The sequence below is a fragment of the Thamnophis elegans genome, chromosome 13 (assembly GCF_009769535.1).
Source record: "Thamnophis elegans isolate rThaEle1 chromosome 13, rThaEle1.pri, whole genome shotgun sequence".
Taxonomy (NCBI): domain Eukaryota; kingdom Metazoa; phylum Chordata; class Lepidosauria; order Squamata; family Colubridae; genus Thamnophis; species Thamnophis elegans.
Window position 1 is genome coordinate 23,329,327 of NC_045553.1, and position 16,304 is coordinate 23,345,630.

At 45.2% G+C, this 16,304-nt stretch overlaps 1 protein-coding gene across 1 annotated transcript in view; it reads left to right on the top strand.

Moving 5' to 3' along the window:
• The window catches only part of FAM178B (family with sequence similarity 178 member B), a 260,763-nt gene that overhangs the window by 52,946 nt on the left and 191,513 nt on the right, over nucleotides 1-16,304 (top strand). The window contains exon 3 of the mRNA XM_032229885.1: nucleotides 4,850-4,973. Coding sequence (XP_032085776.1) covers nucleotides 4,850-4,973 — 124 coding nt within the window. The remainder of the gene's footprint in view (nucleotides 1-4,849; nucleotides 4,974-16,304) is intronic.

Consider the following 16,304-nt stretch of genomic DNA (forward strand, 5'->3'; position numbering starts at 1 on the left):
AGATGACACCTTGCAAAGAGAGTTTTGCAGAGTTTCTTCTGGCATTTGCGGAGCAGGCAGGCCCTCCCCACCCCTCTCTTGGGAGTCTCCTCCCCTCTGTAGCTAGGATGCTAGGGCACCTTGGCATCCTCTCCTCGCATTCATTTCCCCAGCCCAGTTGCTCCAAGAGGCATCTTGGCCTCTCCCACACTGTGCCCAGTGAGAAGCCAATGCAGCAAGAGAAGATACTGGCAGTTGTGTTTTGCATGGTTGTGGGTCACCAGTGGCCAGCAGAGCTGGCAGCAGATTTGGACGGTGAGGAGGTTGGGGAGGAACAGGGGCCAGTCCTGGAGTCTGGGGAAGGCTCGGATGAGGATTCTGTGAGGGGCGAGGGCCGTATGCCAGTTATCAGCTGCCTTCAGAGTCAGACATCAGTGAGGCAGATGAACAGCTGGAGCCCGTTCCCAGCGTGCGCCTGCACAGAATTTCCAGACAAAGGGAACAACTAAAGAACAGGGGTTGACTTGGGAGTAAGGCCACAGGTGGATGATGAATGGCTCCTTTTAGAGGAAATAAAAGGGAAGCGAAAGGGGAGTGGAGGTTGCAGGAGACAATTAGTTCGCCTCATTGGTTTGTGACTCTCCGAGACTCCTTGCCAAGTTTTGCAGATATCGTCCTGGCAGCTCTCCCAGCCAGATAAAGTCTGTGACCATAAATCCTCCCTCGAAAGACTTTGCTGGATGTGAATGAGCAGAATTCACAGCAAATTAATAAAATGATTTTTTGTCAGGATAAGGAGTTTGCTTCAGTCTCTTGGGAAGCCTCGGTCAGAACAGTCCAGCTTTAAGTCAAACCTCAGTTCACCGTGGGAAGCTATGAAATTGCTACTTTGGCTCGTTCCCTGAAGCAGTTAAAATCAGTGGACCAGGGGTGGGTTTCAAAAATTGTTTGAACCTACTCTGTGGGCATGGCCTCTTTTGTGGGAGTGGCTTGCTGCCCATGTGACCGGATGGGAGTGGCTTGCCACCCATGTGACCTGGTGGGAGTGGCCAAGATGATGTTATTACTAGATATTACTAATTACTAGATATTATTAATATTACTAGATCATTATTAATGCGTAGATAACTGTCATTACACACACACACACACACACACACACACACAAACTATGACAGTGCTAGGAAAACACCCAAAAAATAAGAATTCCCCCCCCCCCAAAAAAAACACTGCCAATGAAACCATTTTTTTCCCTAAGCCTAAGGACAGGAAAGACAAAGTCACTGGAATAAAAACCATCAAGGCAATATGGAAAATTATAAAGGACAGACGCTCACAGAACCATCAACCACCTCAGAATAACCTAAAAAAGGATGGTGAAACACACTGCCTTGCAACAAACCTGGACTGCCCATAGAAAAGCAGCCACTTTGAGACACATAAACCTGGTCTGAACACTTAAAAGCAACATACTGCATCACAAATACAACATTTGCAAAAAGGAATAACATTTCTTGTAATAAACATTCTGTAAACAATAAATAAATAAAAATTCTCTAAAATAATTAAAAACCACCACGTTCAGAGAACACCAAAGGACCCCACAATCCTCTCCCTCATCTTTTTCTTTTTTCTCCTAACTTTCTCCTCCTTCCCCCCCAACCCCACTCCCTTCTAGCACTGATGATGTTCCAAACTAGGAGTGCTGGAGAGGAGCTCTCACAGGGCGAAGAGCTTCCCGCTACAGGCACAATCTATCTGCAGCCGTAAATGACTGCAAGCAGCAGCTTCAAGCACCTGCTCGCAGCTGACAGTTGCGTTTGGGAGCAGAGGTGGCGGAAGCGGGCACAGACGGGATGTCCCCGCTTGCTGAGTAGAAGGAGACGGCGGGGATGCGTTGTTTCAGGGCGCCCCGGGCACCGGCTCCTCTGAGTGCAGCCCATTCCCCCTCCCAAGAAGACCATTTTTTTAAAAACGCCTCTGCAGACGATCTTGAAAACCTGTGAGGTTGCTTTGGGAGGGGGAAGACAGGCAGCATTCCCCCACCCCATCCCTGGTTGCCTGCAGCCTCGGAGCCTTCCGCAACTTGCACAGTAAAGGCAATTAAGAACTTCTCTCGCTCATGAGATTTTCTTTACTGTGCAAAGGCTTGCTTTAAGGCTGCAGGCTCCGAGGCTGCAGGCACCCATGGAGGGGGGCAGGGGGAAATGCTGCCCTTCCAAAGCAACCTTGCAGGTTTTCAAGATCATCCGGAGAGGCATTTTTTAAAAAGAAAAACCCTGCAGGCACCCAGTGACAGGGGCCAGGAGCGGTACCGACGTTCCCGGAAGTTAATTACTTCTGGGTTCACCGATCATCCAGTTTGTGCGAACCAGGGCGATCCGGGAGGAACCCACCCCTGCAGTGGACCAAAGATCTGGGCCAGCAATGAATGCCCATGACTCTTTGCAGCCCCATTCTTCACACGCCTTGAACGAGAGACCTCCTAGCTTGATTTCTGTGGAGCTTCTCAGTTATCCAGGTCACGGTTGTCCCAAAGGTGCTTTTTTCCCAAGAGACAACTGGAATTTCTGTTTTTTCTTTGAAGACGTTTCGCTTCTCCTCCAAGAAGCTTCTTCAGCACTGACTGGATGGTGGGGAATGGAAGGATTTATATCCTATACCAGGTGTTGATTCCATGCAAGCAGTAGGCACAACCATGGGTGCACCCCCACCTGCATGAATGGTGGGCATGTGTGCCTGCCACTTGCACATGGGAGTGATCTGCATCTCCACTCAGTTGTGACCCAGTTCGTAATGGCTCAAGGCCACTGATTAGGGATTTACAGTCTATAGGATTGGGACAGTGGATCAATTGCAGAAATAAATTCATTTGGAATGTCGAAATCATGTTGTGAGCCCTTTTCTAGAGCAAGCACTGGAAGAAGGGTGCGTCCATTTGTACGGTAGCTACCACAATGGATATAACCAAGTTTATAGATGATGACTTCAATCTTCTCGGTCCACTGCTGATTTTTTAGACAGGTGCCTGTAATTCAGAACAAAGTTATTAGGTTGCAGTCACTCATTGCTCATGGATAAAGCCCAGAGGAAGTTAGGGAGGGCAGTGGTAGGTTCTTCGAGATTGGGCGGCCTATAAATTTTATAAATAAATAAATAAATAAATAAATAAATAAATAAATAAATACATACATACATACATACATACATACATACATACATACATACATAAATACATAAATACATAAATACATAAATACATAAATAAATAAATAAATAAATAAATAAATAAATAAATAAATAAATAAATAAATAATTCTGGGTCCATACCGGGCCGTACAGTAGAAGTCGGGAGCAGCAGCCACCATACCAGTACGGTGGCTCATTTGGCCCATCCGCCCACCTGCATTCCATAGCTGTTTATAACACAATTGGCCAATTGCACATGTGCGCACAGCGTGTGATGCCTGCGAGACCCCCGCCAAGCATCAGGGCAGTGGCGTGCTCATGCATGTGTAGCGTGCATGCCCGACTAGGACGCCCGGCCCCATGCACAGCGTACTGGTTGCGACAGGATCCGGAATCCACCATTGGGGAAAGGGGTAAATTTAAGTTGAAGTTAGACAATATGTTTTGTATTCTGGTAATTTCTTCGTACGTTTTAACAGAAAGGATATTTTTGAAAATAAGAAAAGCAGATACCAAGGAACAACTGAGGGTTTGAGGTGCCATATTGGGACCTTGGTAATAGATCATGTTGCTTAGGTACACCAAGAATCTGGGATGTCTTTTTTATCATGGAATCTTGTGTATTCATCCTAGAAGAATGAAATCTTTTGGGAAATATTTAAAAAAGGTAGGATAAAATATTTCCTCTAAAAGAAAAATAAAAAATCTTAAGGGAGACAGAAACTCAGAGCCCCAACTACTGAACTGGGGCAGCTTTTAGAAATGCAGGTTTGGAAATCCATTACTCCCTGCAGCAAAGTGAGCAAAGGGAGATTAGCTTTCAGCCAAGAGCCAACACAGGGCAAAGCCATTAAGTGATAATAGGAATTATTGCATCACCCTCCAAACTTCAACCAAACTTAGCTCAGACAAATATCTAGGATTTGTACTTTGCCTATAGAGCCAGCTATGACCCTTAATGTTAGGGTTCCAAATAGCATCCAAAATTAAATCATAGTCCAAGGCAAAGGATTCCTCAAAGTTCCAATTTATTAAGGGAGCCGTGTTGGCACATCTGGCAAACTCGAATCTGAAAACTTCTCGGTTTTCCCCACCCAGTTGAAAGTTCAAGATCTTGCCCCCACACTGACAAGTCTATCTCATGGTCCAATCTCCCATTGCCATGCTGGCAGTTCCACTCATCCAGTTCTGGTCAGGTGCAGAGGTGCAGAGACAAAGGATGACCTTGGCTTTCTAGAAGGAATTTTGTTTTGGCTACACAGCATCTAATGCCGTACAATCCCCCCTCACCTTTTCCCACAATAGAACAGTCATAGTAGAATAATAGAAAGTGTGGCAGGCCAAAGATTCAAGAGGAATATGGCTGCAGGCCTGACACCTACATGGGTCCCCTTTGACTCTGACAAAGGCCAATAGAATACATTGGATTTTAACCTGTTTTTATTTTCATTTTTTATTATTTCTTTTTCTATCATTGTAAGCCGCCCAGAGTCCTCTGGGATTGGGCGGCCTATAAATCGATTAAATAAAATATAAATAAAATAAATAAATAAGAGTAACTGTAGGCATGGCAAGGAATATTTACCTTCAAACTGCTAGTAAACCCAGAAATCCGATCACAAGTTCTCTTCTTCTCCCTTTTGGCCTCCTGATCTCAACCCCTTTCTTCTCTTCTTTGCAGACGCTGATCTTTGGTGCCCGGAGCTGAAAGACATCACCCAAGCCTTCTACAATTTTGGAGCCTGTGCTTCTACCTTGTTCCCCGCTGGACTCGTTGAGCACGAATTCATATCGGAGATCTTAGAGTGAGTTGAGATTTATCTCTGCAATGCCTGCTTGTAATTTTGTCCCTCTGTTGCTTGACGTGTGAAGAATGCCTTGTTGCAACACAGAGGCTTTTTTGTGTATACGGGAGGGGGAAAAAAGATATTAGACCTTAGAGAATATACAAACTGAGGCCATGTTGACACAGGTAGGACCAAGTCTCAACCAATCCAGTGACTGATGGGATGCAAGTTTAGGCAAGAAAAGGGAGACTGCATATCTTTGGAGCACACCAATGTAAATAGTAGGAGAATAGAGTCCAACCCATCATGACCCCATGGACAACGTTCCTCCAGGCCTTCCTGTCTTCTACAATCCTCTGGAGTCCATTTAAGCTCACGCCGACTGCTTCAGTGACTCCACCCAGCCACCTCATTCTCTGTCGTCCCATTCTTCTTTTGCCCTCCATTGTTCCCAGCATGTGGCTCTTCTCCAGGGAGTCCTTCCTTCTCATCAGGTGGCCAAAGTATTTGAGTTTCCTCTTCAGGATCCGGCCTTCTAAAGAGCAGTCAGGGTTGATCTCCTCTAGGACCAACTAGTTGGATCGCCTTGCAGTCCAAGGGACTCGCAGGAGTCTTCTCCAGCACTAGAGTTCAAAGGCCTCCATTCTTTGGCGCTCAGCATTCCTTAAAGTCCAACCTTCACAGCCATCCATTGCAACTGGGAAAACCATCGCCTTTAGACAATTTTGTTGGCAGGGTGATGTCTCTGCTTTTTAGTCTGCTGTCTAGATTTGCCATAGCTTTTCTCCCCAGGAACAAACGTCTTTTAATTTCTTAGCTGCAGTCCCCATCTGCGCTGATCTTGGAGCCCAGGAAAATAAAACCTGTCACTACCTCCATTTCTTCCCCATCTATTTGCCAGGAATTTAAAGGGCAGGATGCCATGATCTTAGTTTACTTAATGTTGAGTTTGAAGCCACCTTTTTTGCAATCTCCTCCTTCACCCACATCAAGAGGCTCTTTAGTTCCTCTTCACTTTCTGCCATTAGAGTGGTATCATCTGCATATCTGAAGTTGTTGATATTTTTCCTGACAATCTTAATTACAACTTTTCATTCATCTAGCCCCACCTTTCTAATGATGTGCTCTGCATATAGGCAGGGTGACAGCCTTGCCGGACTTCTTTCCCAATTTTGAACCAATCAATGGTTCCGTGTCCAGTTTTCACTGTTGCTTCTTGACCCGCATGTAGTTTCACGAGAGACAATTGAGATTGTCTGGTACTCCCATCTCTTTAAGAGCTTGCCACAATTTGTTGTGATCCACACAATCAAAGGCTTTAGCATAGTCAATTATGCAGAAGTAGATGTTCTTCCGGAACTCCCTAACTTTCTCCATGATCCAGCGTATGTTGGCAATTTAATCTCTGGTTCCTCTGCCGCTTTGAACTCCTGCCTGTACTTCTGGTAGTTCTCAATCCACATACTGCAGGAACCTAGCTTGTAGGATTTTGAGCATAACTTTACTAGCATGTGAAATGAGTGCAATGGTGCGATAGTTTGAACATCCTTTGGCATTGCCTTCCTTTGGAGTTGGAATGTAAACGGACTTTTTCCAGTCCTGTGGCCATTGTTGAGTTTTCCAAATTTGCTGGCAATATGGGAGTATGTTGGCAATTTGATCTCTAGCAGAGGAACTAGAAATTACTGGTTAGGTAGGACAAAAACAAGGGGGCAGACATCGCACCCTATTCAGCCTGTCGGGTTCGCTTCTGTTGACTTCATTTCCTCGCAGGGATTGTGATTCTCGAATTTGTGTCGCTTTCTTTCGGGAGCCATTACACTGTGCAGCTTCATAGATTGTTTTGTGGGCAACTGCGAAATCGGGAATGTTCCAGACAAGATGTTTTTTTGGCCCTTGGGAATAGCATCCATGGATTCTTACTTCGGCGCTTGCTTAAGTATTGCTTTGTCCAATTCTGAAACATTGTAGGGGCGATATAAAGAAAGTGTCTATAACATCTGAGTTAGATCCCTTTTTGTTCTTAATTGTTAAGGGCTTGCAGCCAATTTGCTCTCTCTGGAAATAGGAAAAGGGTGGGATTGGAGGGCTGTAATTTGGAAATGTTCTTATTGCACATCTTCTTTTTTGCTTCTGGTGAGAAGTGCATTCCACAGTTCTGTTCTGTTTTTTTGCAGAACCAGCAAGCTCTATCTAGTCTGCTTTGACTAGAGGCCAAAACAGAACAGTAAATATTGGTGTGCACGTAATGGAGAATGGTGGTAGTAGGAAATTGTTTTTAGGTTCTTTTTAAAGCTTCTTTCTGTTCTTATTGTATATAGACTCTTAAGAGCAACAAGTCATTCATTTTTTTTGTTCGCTTGAAGAGTTTTATTGACTCTCTTTGAGGGTCTAATCCTGATGAAAGAATGCCCATAAAGGAACCCATCAGCTAAAATATAGAAAGAACAGTTGCAGGAATTGGGTATGGCCAATCTAGAGAAAAGAGGGACTAGGGGGGAGGACAGGATAGCAGCGTTCCAATATTTGAGGGGCTGCCACAAAGAAGAGAGGGGTCAATTTATTTTCCAAAGCCACAGAAGGCAAGGCAAGAAACGGGATGGAAACTAATCAAGGAGAGAAGCAACCTGGAACTAAGGAGAAACTTCCCCGCAGTGGGGACAATTAACCAGTGGAACAGCTTGCCACCAGAAGTTGTGGATGCTCCATTACTGAAGGATTTTAAGAAGAGACTGGGAAAGCCACTTGTCTGAAATGGCATAATGTCTCCTACTTGGGCAGAGGGTTGGACTAGAAGACCTCCAAGGTCCCTTCCAACTCTGCTATTCTATTATTCTATGGGTGGATGGGTGGGAGGAAAAGGAGGGAGGGAGGGAGGGAGGGAGGGAAGGAAGGAAGGAAGGAAGGAAGGAAGGGCAATGGGTGGAAACTAATCAAGGAGAGAAGCAACCTAGAACTAGAGAAATTTCTTGACAGTGAGGACAATTAATCAGTGGAACAGCTTGCCACCAGAAGTTATAAATTCTCCAACGCTGGTGGTTTTTAAGAAGAGTGGACAGCCATTTGTCTGAAACGGTATAAGGTCTCCTGCTTAAGGTTGCAGGAGGTTGGGCTAGAAGACCTCCAGAGTCCCTTCCAGCTCTATTATTCTCTATTCTAAGAAGAAAGTAGCTGTGGATAAGAGCAAGCATTCATGTGAGATCTTTTCACGCCATCCATGTCCAATATGGTGTTCTCTGGATATCCTGGGCACCAGGCTAGGAAAAACTCAGATATAATTTCCAATGCCTTAAAAGCTTAGACAGGCAGTTCTTGAGTTATGACCACCTTAGTTGTAGTTTTCTTCAATAGTTGATTTTACAACCTTTTTTGTGGCAATTTGTAAGCGAATGTACTGTTGTTAAGCAAATAAATGGTTGTTAGGTGAACCTCTCAGCCGTTAAGCTAAGCAGTGGTTTGATACCAGCTAGGTGACATGTTCAGTGGAATTTGGGGGAAATCCCCCAAACCAGAGGTCTTCAAACTTGGCAACTTTAAGACTTGTGGACTTCAACTCCCAGGATTCTCCAGCCAGCATAATTTACTCTCTTTGTAATCCCTTCCTCTGCAATCTCTCCACTTAGATCAGAGGTCTTCAAACTTGGCAACTTTAAGATTTGTGGACTTCAACCCCCAGAATTCTCTAGTGATCATAATTTACTCTCTTGTAATCCCTTCCTCTACAATTTCGCAGAGCTGGCTGGAGATTTGAATCCACAAGTCTTAAAGTTGCCAAGTTTGGGGACCTCTGCCCCAAATGTTTGAAAACCAACCCACAAGTTCTGGAAACTAACTTCCACCGTCATCCTACACCCAAGCTACAAATATTTGCCACCATCGTGGTTTGCTATGGGAACGGTTTTGCCAAAAACTGGAAGTAAATGCCGTTTTTTGGCAAACTGATTGTTAAGTGAATCACTGCAGTTGTTCAGTTAGTAACACTGCTGTTAAGTGAATCTGGTTTCCCCCTTGACTTTGCTTGTCAGAAGGTCGCAAAAGGTGGATCACATGTCCCCGGGACACAGCAACCGTCATAACTGTGAGTCAGTGGCCAAGTGCCTGAATTTTGATCATGTGGCCATGGGGATGCTGCAATGGTCATAAGTGTGAAAAATTGTCATAGGTTACTTTTTCAGAGATGTTACAGCTTTGAATGGTCACTAAATGAACTGTTTTAAGTTGAGGATTACCTGTATTCTTAACAGAAACACTTATAATCTATGGGTTGTTTTGTTGAGATACTCATGACCATGGCAGTCATTGACAGTAATAAATCATATATCCATCCATGCATCCATGCATGCATGCATGCATGCATGCATGCATCCATCCATCCATCCATCCATCCATCCATCCATCCATCCATCCATCCATCCATCCAAGTGAAATATCACTCTCACATCATCACAAAATCTCCAGAATCGTAAAGTCTACAAACTTGAAATCTGGCACATATGGTCCTCTTGGCTTCTAGGTGCTTGCTAAGAAAGGATTTTTCGAAATGACCATCAGATCCTTAGTATTTCTTATATTATTATTAACACACTGATACTAAGGAGTTAGTATCAGGAATTAGGCCTTCTACTCCCCCTCCCCACCTGAAAAGAACTCTGTTCCAACTGCCACTTGGGCATGGCCAGCGCATGACTTATCCGGCCCACGGGCTAGGAGTTTAGACCTTCTACTCCCCCCCCCACCTGAAAAACACTCTGATGCTAAGGAGTTAGACTGAGGGAGAGAAGGGGATAAGATAGGATCAGTGGGGCCAGCCTGAGGGAGAGAAGGGGATAGGAGAGGATCAGTGGGGCCAGCCTGAGGGAGAGAAGGGGCTAGGAGAGGATCAGTGGGGCCAGCCTGAGGGAGAGAAGGGGATAGGAGAGGATCAGTGGGGCCAGCCTGAGGGAGAGAAGGGGAGAGGAGAGGCCAATTGTAACTACTCATTAATTTTCAAGCTGTAAGTGTCGGTTTAACAAGCCCGATCACATAGTTTCTTAGCGAAGCACGGGTATCCAGCTAGCTGTTTAAATAGTTTAATTATACCATTATTTTACTTCTTGTTTTTGGTGCTCGTAAAGGGGTATCTTTTAAAGCAAACTTGAAAAGCAGAGAGCAAATAAATAAATAAAAAAGCCCTTTAAAAATGGATTTAATCGACTGAACTCCATTGGTGCTGAATTCATTTTAAAAATCATTTTATCTCGCTTTCAGTTCTTCCATTCTGCGATGATGATAATAGAAGGTCTGGGGCCTGTGCTGTGATTCCTGGGTATAGTTTATACGTGTAGATAATGGTTTACAGCAAAGCTTTTAAAATGGAAAGAGGCGGCTGAGCCCAGGAAAAAAGCCTCTTTTAAATTCATGGAGTTCACTGTGAGCGGAATGCATTATGCAGATTGAACACTTTATGCAAAGATTATTTTATTAGTTGACTGTGAAGACTTATACTGAGCCAAATTGGCAATAATCTAGGTGAGCTACTTAAGCCTTAGCTGTTGCAATATCTAGGTCACCCATTGAAAGAAAGGAAGGGTATTCTTGATGTCTTGATAGATTCCACTTATTGGCGAATATATGCATTTTTTTAAACACGCAGCAATCAGTTCCAAGGCACATTGACAATCCTTTTTAAGATGAGCTCCAGAGATGGCACCAATAAGACATCTAAACCAGATGAGTAAAATCTCTTAAACTCCTGAGTTGTACCTCCAGCAACAAGGCAGCTGTGACCAATCCTGGTGACTGCAGTTGGAAAAAATATCCATCTGGTTTAGTCCCAAGACACCAGAAACCAAAAGACACCAGAAATATGGAGGCTGATTGGAAAGATGGTTTAATAATGAAGCAGGTCCTGGGCAGCTGACCCCATGGAGTTGAGAGGGAGGGTTTTTTTATACCTTCTCTTGGAGCTTTGAACTTGAGCTTCCTGTTCCTGTGCAAGAACATGTTGTCAGGGTTCCAAACAGCATCCAAAAGTAAATCAGAGTCCAAGGCAAAGTATTGCTCAAAGTTCCAATTTATTAAGAGAGCCACGTTGGCACATCTGGGAAAACGCGTATCTGAAGGCTTCCTGGTTTTCCCACCCAGTTGAAAGTTCAAGATCTTGCCCCCACACCCACAAGTCCATCACGTGGTCCAATCTCCCACTGCTATGCTGGCAGTTCCACCCACCCAGTTCCGGTCAGATGCAGAGCCAAAGGATGACCTTGGCTTTCTAGAAAGAATTTTGTTATGGCTCCATATCATCTAACTCTGTACAATCCCCCCTCCCTTTTTCCCACAATGGAAAATGCATAGGAGAATAATAGCAAGTGTGGCGGGCCTGAGATCCACAAGAAAAAATGGCTGCAGGCCTGACAAATGCATTGTATTGGCTATTGCCAGATTCCTATCGGGTCATGTTTGTCTGAGCTCCTGGCTTGGTTGAAGTTTGCCGGGTGTTGCAGTGTCCTTAGGAGATTGCAATGCAGTGGACTCTGTGTCTTCTGTTAAATGGTCTTACGATGTCCTGGAGGGCCATGTCTTAACCCCATCACCCTGGAGCTGAAGGTCTTTTGTCTTGTAGATAGGCTGGCCCAGTCCTGCTGGGACTATTAAGGAAGACTTGGAGGTTGCTTTCTGTCTTTAAAAACATGTTTCTCCTTTAGGGAAATATAATATTCTGGCTTTTTAAATATTTCCCAAAACATTTCACTCTTCTAGGGAAGGGGTGGGCGCTAACTTTGTACACTGCTTATACCATTTTATCAAATGCCGGTTGTCCTCAACTTAAAACAAGTTTTTTAGTGACAGTTTGAAGTTAAAACGGCACTGAAAAAAGTGACTTACGGCTGTTTTTCACATTTATGACCATTTACAGCATTCCCAAAGCCACGTGATCCTCTTTTGCCACCTTCTGACAAGCGAAGGCAGTGGGCAAGCCAGACTCACTTAACAGCAGTCGTTACTTAAGTAACGGCCAAAACAGGCCAAAATTCTCTTAATAATCATCTCGCTTAGCGGCAAAAAATTCAGTCTCAATTGTGATTGTAATTTGAGGGCTACCTGTATTGCAACTGCTTTTAGACAATTTCTAATTATTGTAAGGGATGTCCAGAGGATGCCCATAAAGATGGCCTGCTAGGAAACCTGGCCTCTGATAATCTGCAGGAGCCTCTCCCAGGGGTAAAGCTCTGAAACTGTTTTCCAGAAGAAGATGGATTTGTATTTTGTTCTAAAAGATTGCAAACCAACTTTTCAGCTTCCTAACTGAGATAATTTGGCCTAAGAAACTCAGTGTGAATAGAATAGAACATAACAGAGAATGAAATAATAGAAATAGAATAGTCCATTCACCTGGAAGATCAATAGTTGTCTTACACATCTATTCATTTCCTCCCCCTGCCTTTTATCTCCAGAGCTAGGGTGGGGCTTCGCTAGCAGCAATGGCTCTTCCATCCCAAAGACCGGCCCATAGATTTCCATTGTTCTCCTCTCCTCTTCATTCTGTGCATCTGTACGTCGGGTACTGGACCCAGCTATTCCTCCTCTTCCTCATCAGCTACCTCCAGACCTGGGGGCTGTTGACTCTCTGTCTCCCTCCCTCTCTCTCTGCCAGCTCCATTCCCTCTTCCCCCTTAGAGCTCTCAGTTTGCCTCCCTGCTGATCCCAACTCCCACGCCTCCTCCTCTGATTCAGCTGCTGGAAGGGCCATTGCCTGACAGGCCTCAACAGTGCACTTAGGAGACAATAATGGTAAGCAGAAAGGTTATTTCAAGAGTGGTTTCTTGATAAGCAGACCAGGATGTGCATCCGTGAATGGCCCACAGATTCCAGCCAAAAGCTCTTCACTTGATGGAAAGCAAAGGAGCTCTTCGCTTGACAGCTAGGAATGTTATTTAGCAGCATCCTGACACAATCTGTGCCAGCGTTCTTATCGTTCTTATCGAGCCCAGGCTGAAGAAACACAAGGCCAGACAAAGGATTTTGCAACTCCTGGATCTGATCAAGCGAGGCGGTTAAGGGGTTTTCGTTGGGGGGATGGAGCAGAGGGATTTCTGGCAAGAAATGGATTCCCCACCCACCCCTTATCTTCCAATTGCATGGAAGGTGATCCGAAATCCCGAAGCCACTTGCAGTCCCCAAGACCTTTGGGGCAGCCTGTAGAGCCCATTGACAATAAGAAGCCGAGGTGGCGCAGTGCTTAAATGCAGCACTGCAGGCTACTTCAGCTGACTGCAGTTCTGCAGTTCGGCTGTTCAAATCTCACTGGCTCAGGGTTGACTCAGCCTTCCATCCTTCCGAGGTGGGTAAAATGAGGACCCAGATTGTTGTTGGGGGCAATATGCTGACTCTGTAAACCGCTTAGAGAGGGCTGAAAGCCCTATGAAGTGGTATATAAATCTAACTGCTATTGCTATTGCTATTGCTAACTACTCCAAGTCAGAATGTGACCTTGGACGTGCCATCTGAAGACCAAGAACGGCCATCAGCCCTCAAATGACTTTGTATACTTTTGCCCTAGGTCAGGTGGGCAGTGACTAGTGGCGCTCTTTTTAGCCTCTCTGAAACCATCTCCAAATCAGAGCCTCATCCTTCCGATCTCATCCTTCCCATCCCAACTGGGCATGGCCAGTCTAATGAAGAGAAGGACCAGGGGAGATTTGATAACAGTCTTCCAATATTTGAGAGGCTGCCACAGAGAGGAGGGGGTCAAGCTATTCTCCAAAGCCTTAAAGCCTTAGCTAAGACCACCCCTAGAATATGGCATTCAGTTTTGGTCGCCATGATGTAAAAAAGATGTTGAGACTCTAGAAAGAGTGCAGAGAAGAGCAACAAAGATGATTAGGGGGTTGGAGGCTAAAACATACAATGAATGGTTGCAGGAACTGGGTATGTCTAGTTTGATGAAAAGAAGGACTAGGGGAAATATGTGAGCAGTCTTCCAATATCTCAGGGGCTGCCACAAAGAAGAGAGAGAGTCAAACTATTCTCCAAAGCACCTGAGGGCAGAACAAGAAGCAATGGGTGGAAACTAATCAAAGAGATATTCAGCCTAGAAATAAGGAGAAATTTTCTGACAGTGAGAACAATCAGCACATGGAACAGGAGTTTCCTTCAGAAGTTGTGGGAGCTTCATCCCTGGAGGCTTTTAAGAAGAGACTGGGCTGCCGCCTGTCAAAAATGGTGTAGGGTCTCTTGCTTGGTCAGGGAGTTGGACTAGATGACCTCCAAGGTCCCTTCCAACTCTGTTAATCTAATCTAATCTCTCGATCAGAGTCCTCGATAGGCTGCACAAAGGCTGCCTCTGACAACCATTGAGGTGCCTGCAGTTGTATGGTCAGGGCATCCTTTCTTGCTGACCCTGAGTTTTCACTCCTGTTAAGTGAACTCTGCAAATCTGCCAGGGCCCCTCCTGATAATAAAAAAAAGGAATGCTCTGTCAGGTATCCTGGCCCACAAACCTATGCTCCCGTAGTCTGCCTCTTGCCAGAAACAGGTAGATAAATGCTCACTGCATGACTGTATATCCTATTTAGAGGCTATTTTCTTGGAGATGGAGGTGCATATATTGCCTGCAACTCAATTGACTCCGGAAGCATTTTTGAGACGGGAAGAAGATTGGGAAAGAGAGCAATGGGTCCTGCTCCAAATATTTTATTCCCTAAATTGGACATTTCAAGGGGCCTTTGGTCGATGTGGAACAGCCTTCCCCCCCCCCCCCCAAATTTTCTTCTTCCATGTGCTCTATGAAATTGCACTGTGCAAGGCATAAACATTCGTTTTCAGGCTGATAATTATTCCAGCGATTGTTGTGTAAACATCTCACAGCTGTGCACTTCCTCTTTATCGGGGAAGAGACCTGTCTCCTTGTTCCTTCACTGTTAAGATTGTGCGGAAACTCCCCACCTTGAGTATAGATAGCTATGTTGGTCCTTAATTGGAAATAGTTCACTTGCTGGAATTCTTGGTTCCTTACATATTGTTCTCTTACTAAAGCTTCCTAAACCCTGGCTGGCTCCCAGATTACTAGACCCTACTTTCAGAGGGGGGATTCAGCCGGTTCTCTCCAGTTCGGGTGAACCGGTAGCAGCGGCTGTGGGAGGCTCCGCCCACCCACTCCGATGTAATGCGCGGCCTTCTGCACATGCACAGAAGGCAGTGCGCATGTACAGACGTGGTGTGAAAGAGCAAAGGAGGCATACCCACATACACGCTCACATTTGTGAAGTGTGAGGGAAGGGAATCCCACCACTGCCGACTTCCCCCATGCACAGCCCACTCCCTTTCCGCATGTCCTTTAATTCATATTGCTGCATTTCCATTATTTATTTTTTTATATTTTCATTGTTTTAGTATTCTTTTGTTTACATTTTGAATAACTTTCCATTCTACTGTTGTAAGCTGCCCAGAATAGCTCTGCGGCAAGATGGGTGAACAATAAATTTGATTGATAGGTGGGTGAATGGGTGGGTGGGTGGGTGGATGGATGGATAGATGAATGGATGAATGGATGGATGGATGGATGGATGGATGGATGGATAGATAGATAGGGTAAGTAGGTAGGTAGGTAGGTAGGTAGGTAGGTAGGTAGATGCATGGCTGGCTGCATGGGTGTGTAGGTGGATATAGAAAGTAGGTAGGTAGATAGATAACTCTGTTTTTCTGCTATTCTCCTTCCTTCCTTCCGTCCATCCGTCCGTCCGTCCATCAGTGGAATGGCTTGCCATCAGATGTTGTGGGTCTTCATCACTGGAGGCTTTTAAGAGGAGACTGGGCAGCCACTTGTCTGAAATGGTACAGGATCTCCTGCTTGAGCAGAGGGCTGGACTAGAACACCTCCAAGGTCCCTTCCAACTCTGTTATTCTGCTATTCTCCTTCCTTCCTTCCTTCCTTCCTTCCTTCCCTCCCTCCCTCCCTCCCTCCCTCCCTCCCCATCACTGGAGGCTTTTAAGAGGAGACTGGGCAGCCACTTGTCTGAAATGGTACAGGATCTCCTGCTTGAGCAGGGGGTTGGACTAGAACACCTCCAAGGTCCCTTCCAACTCTGTTATTCTGCTATTCTCCTTCCTTCCTTCCCTCCCTCCCTCCCTCCCTCCCTCCCCATCACTGGAGGCTTTTAAGAGGAGACTAGACAGCCAATTGTCTGAAATGGTACAGGATCTCCTGCTTGAGCAGGGGTTTGGACTAGAAGACCTCCAAGGTCCCTTCCAGCTCTATCCTGAGTGCCAGCAAACCCAGGGAGAAGGAGCATCTTCTAGCATTCCACAGAAGAGCCCTTAATCCTGTGATATCAGCTGCACGGAAGCTTGGGTGACTCTAGCTATTTATTC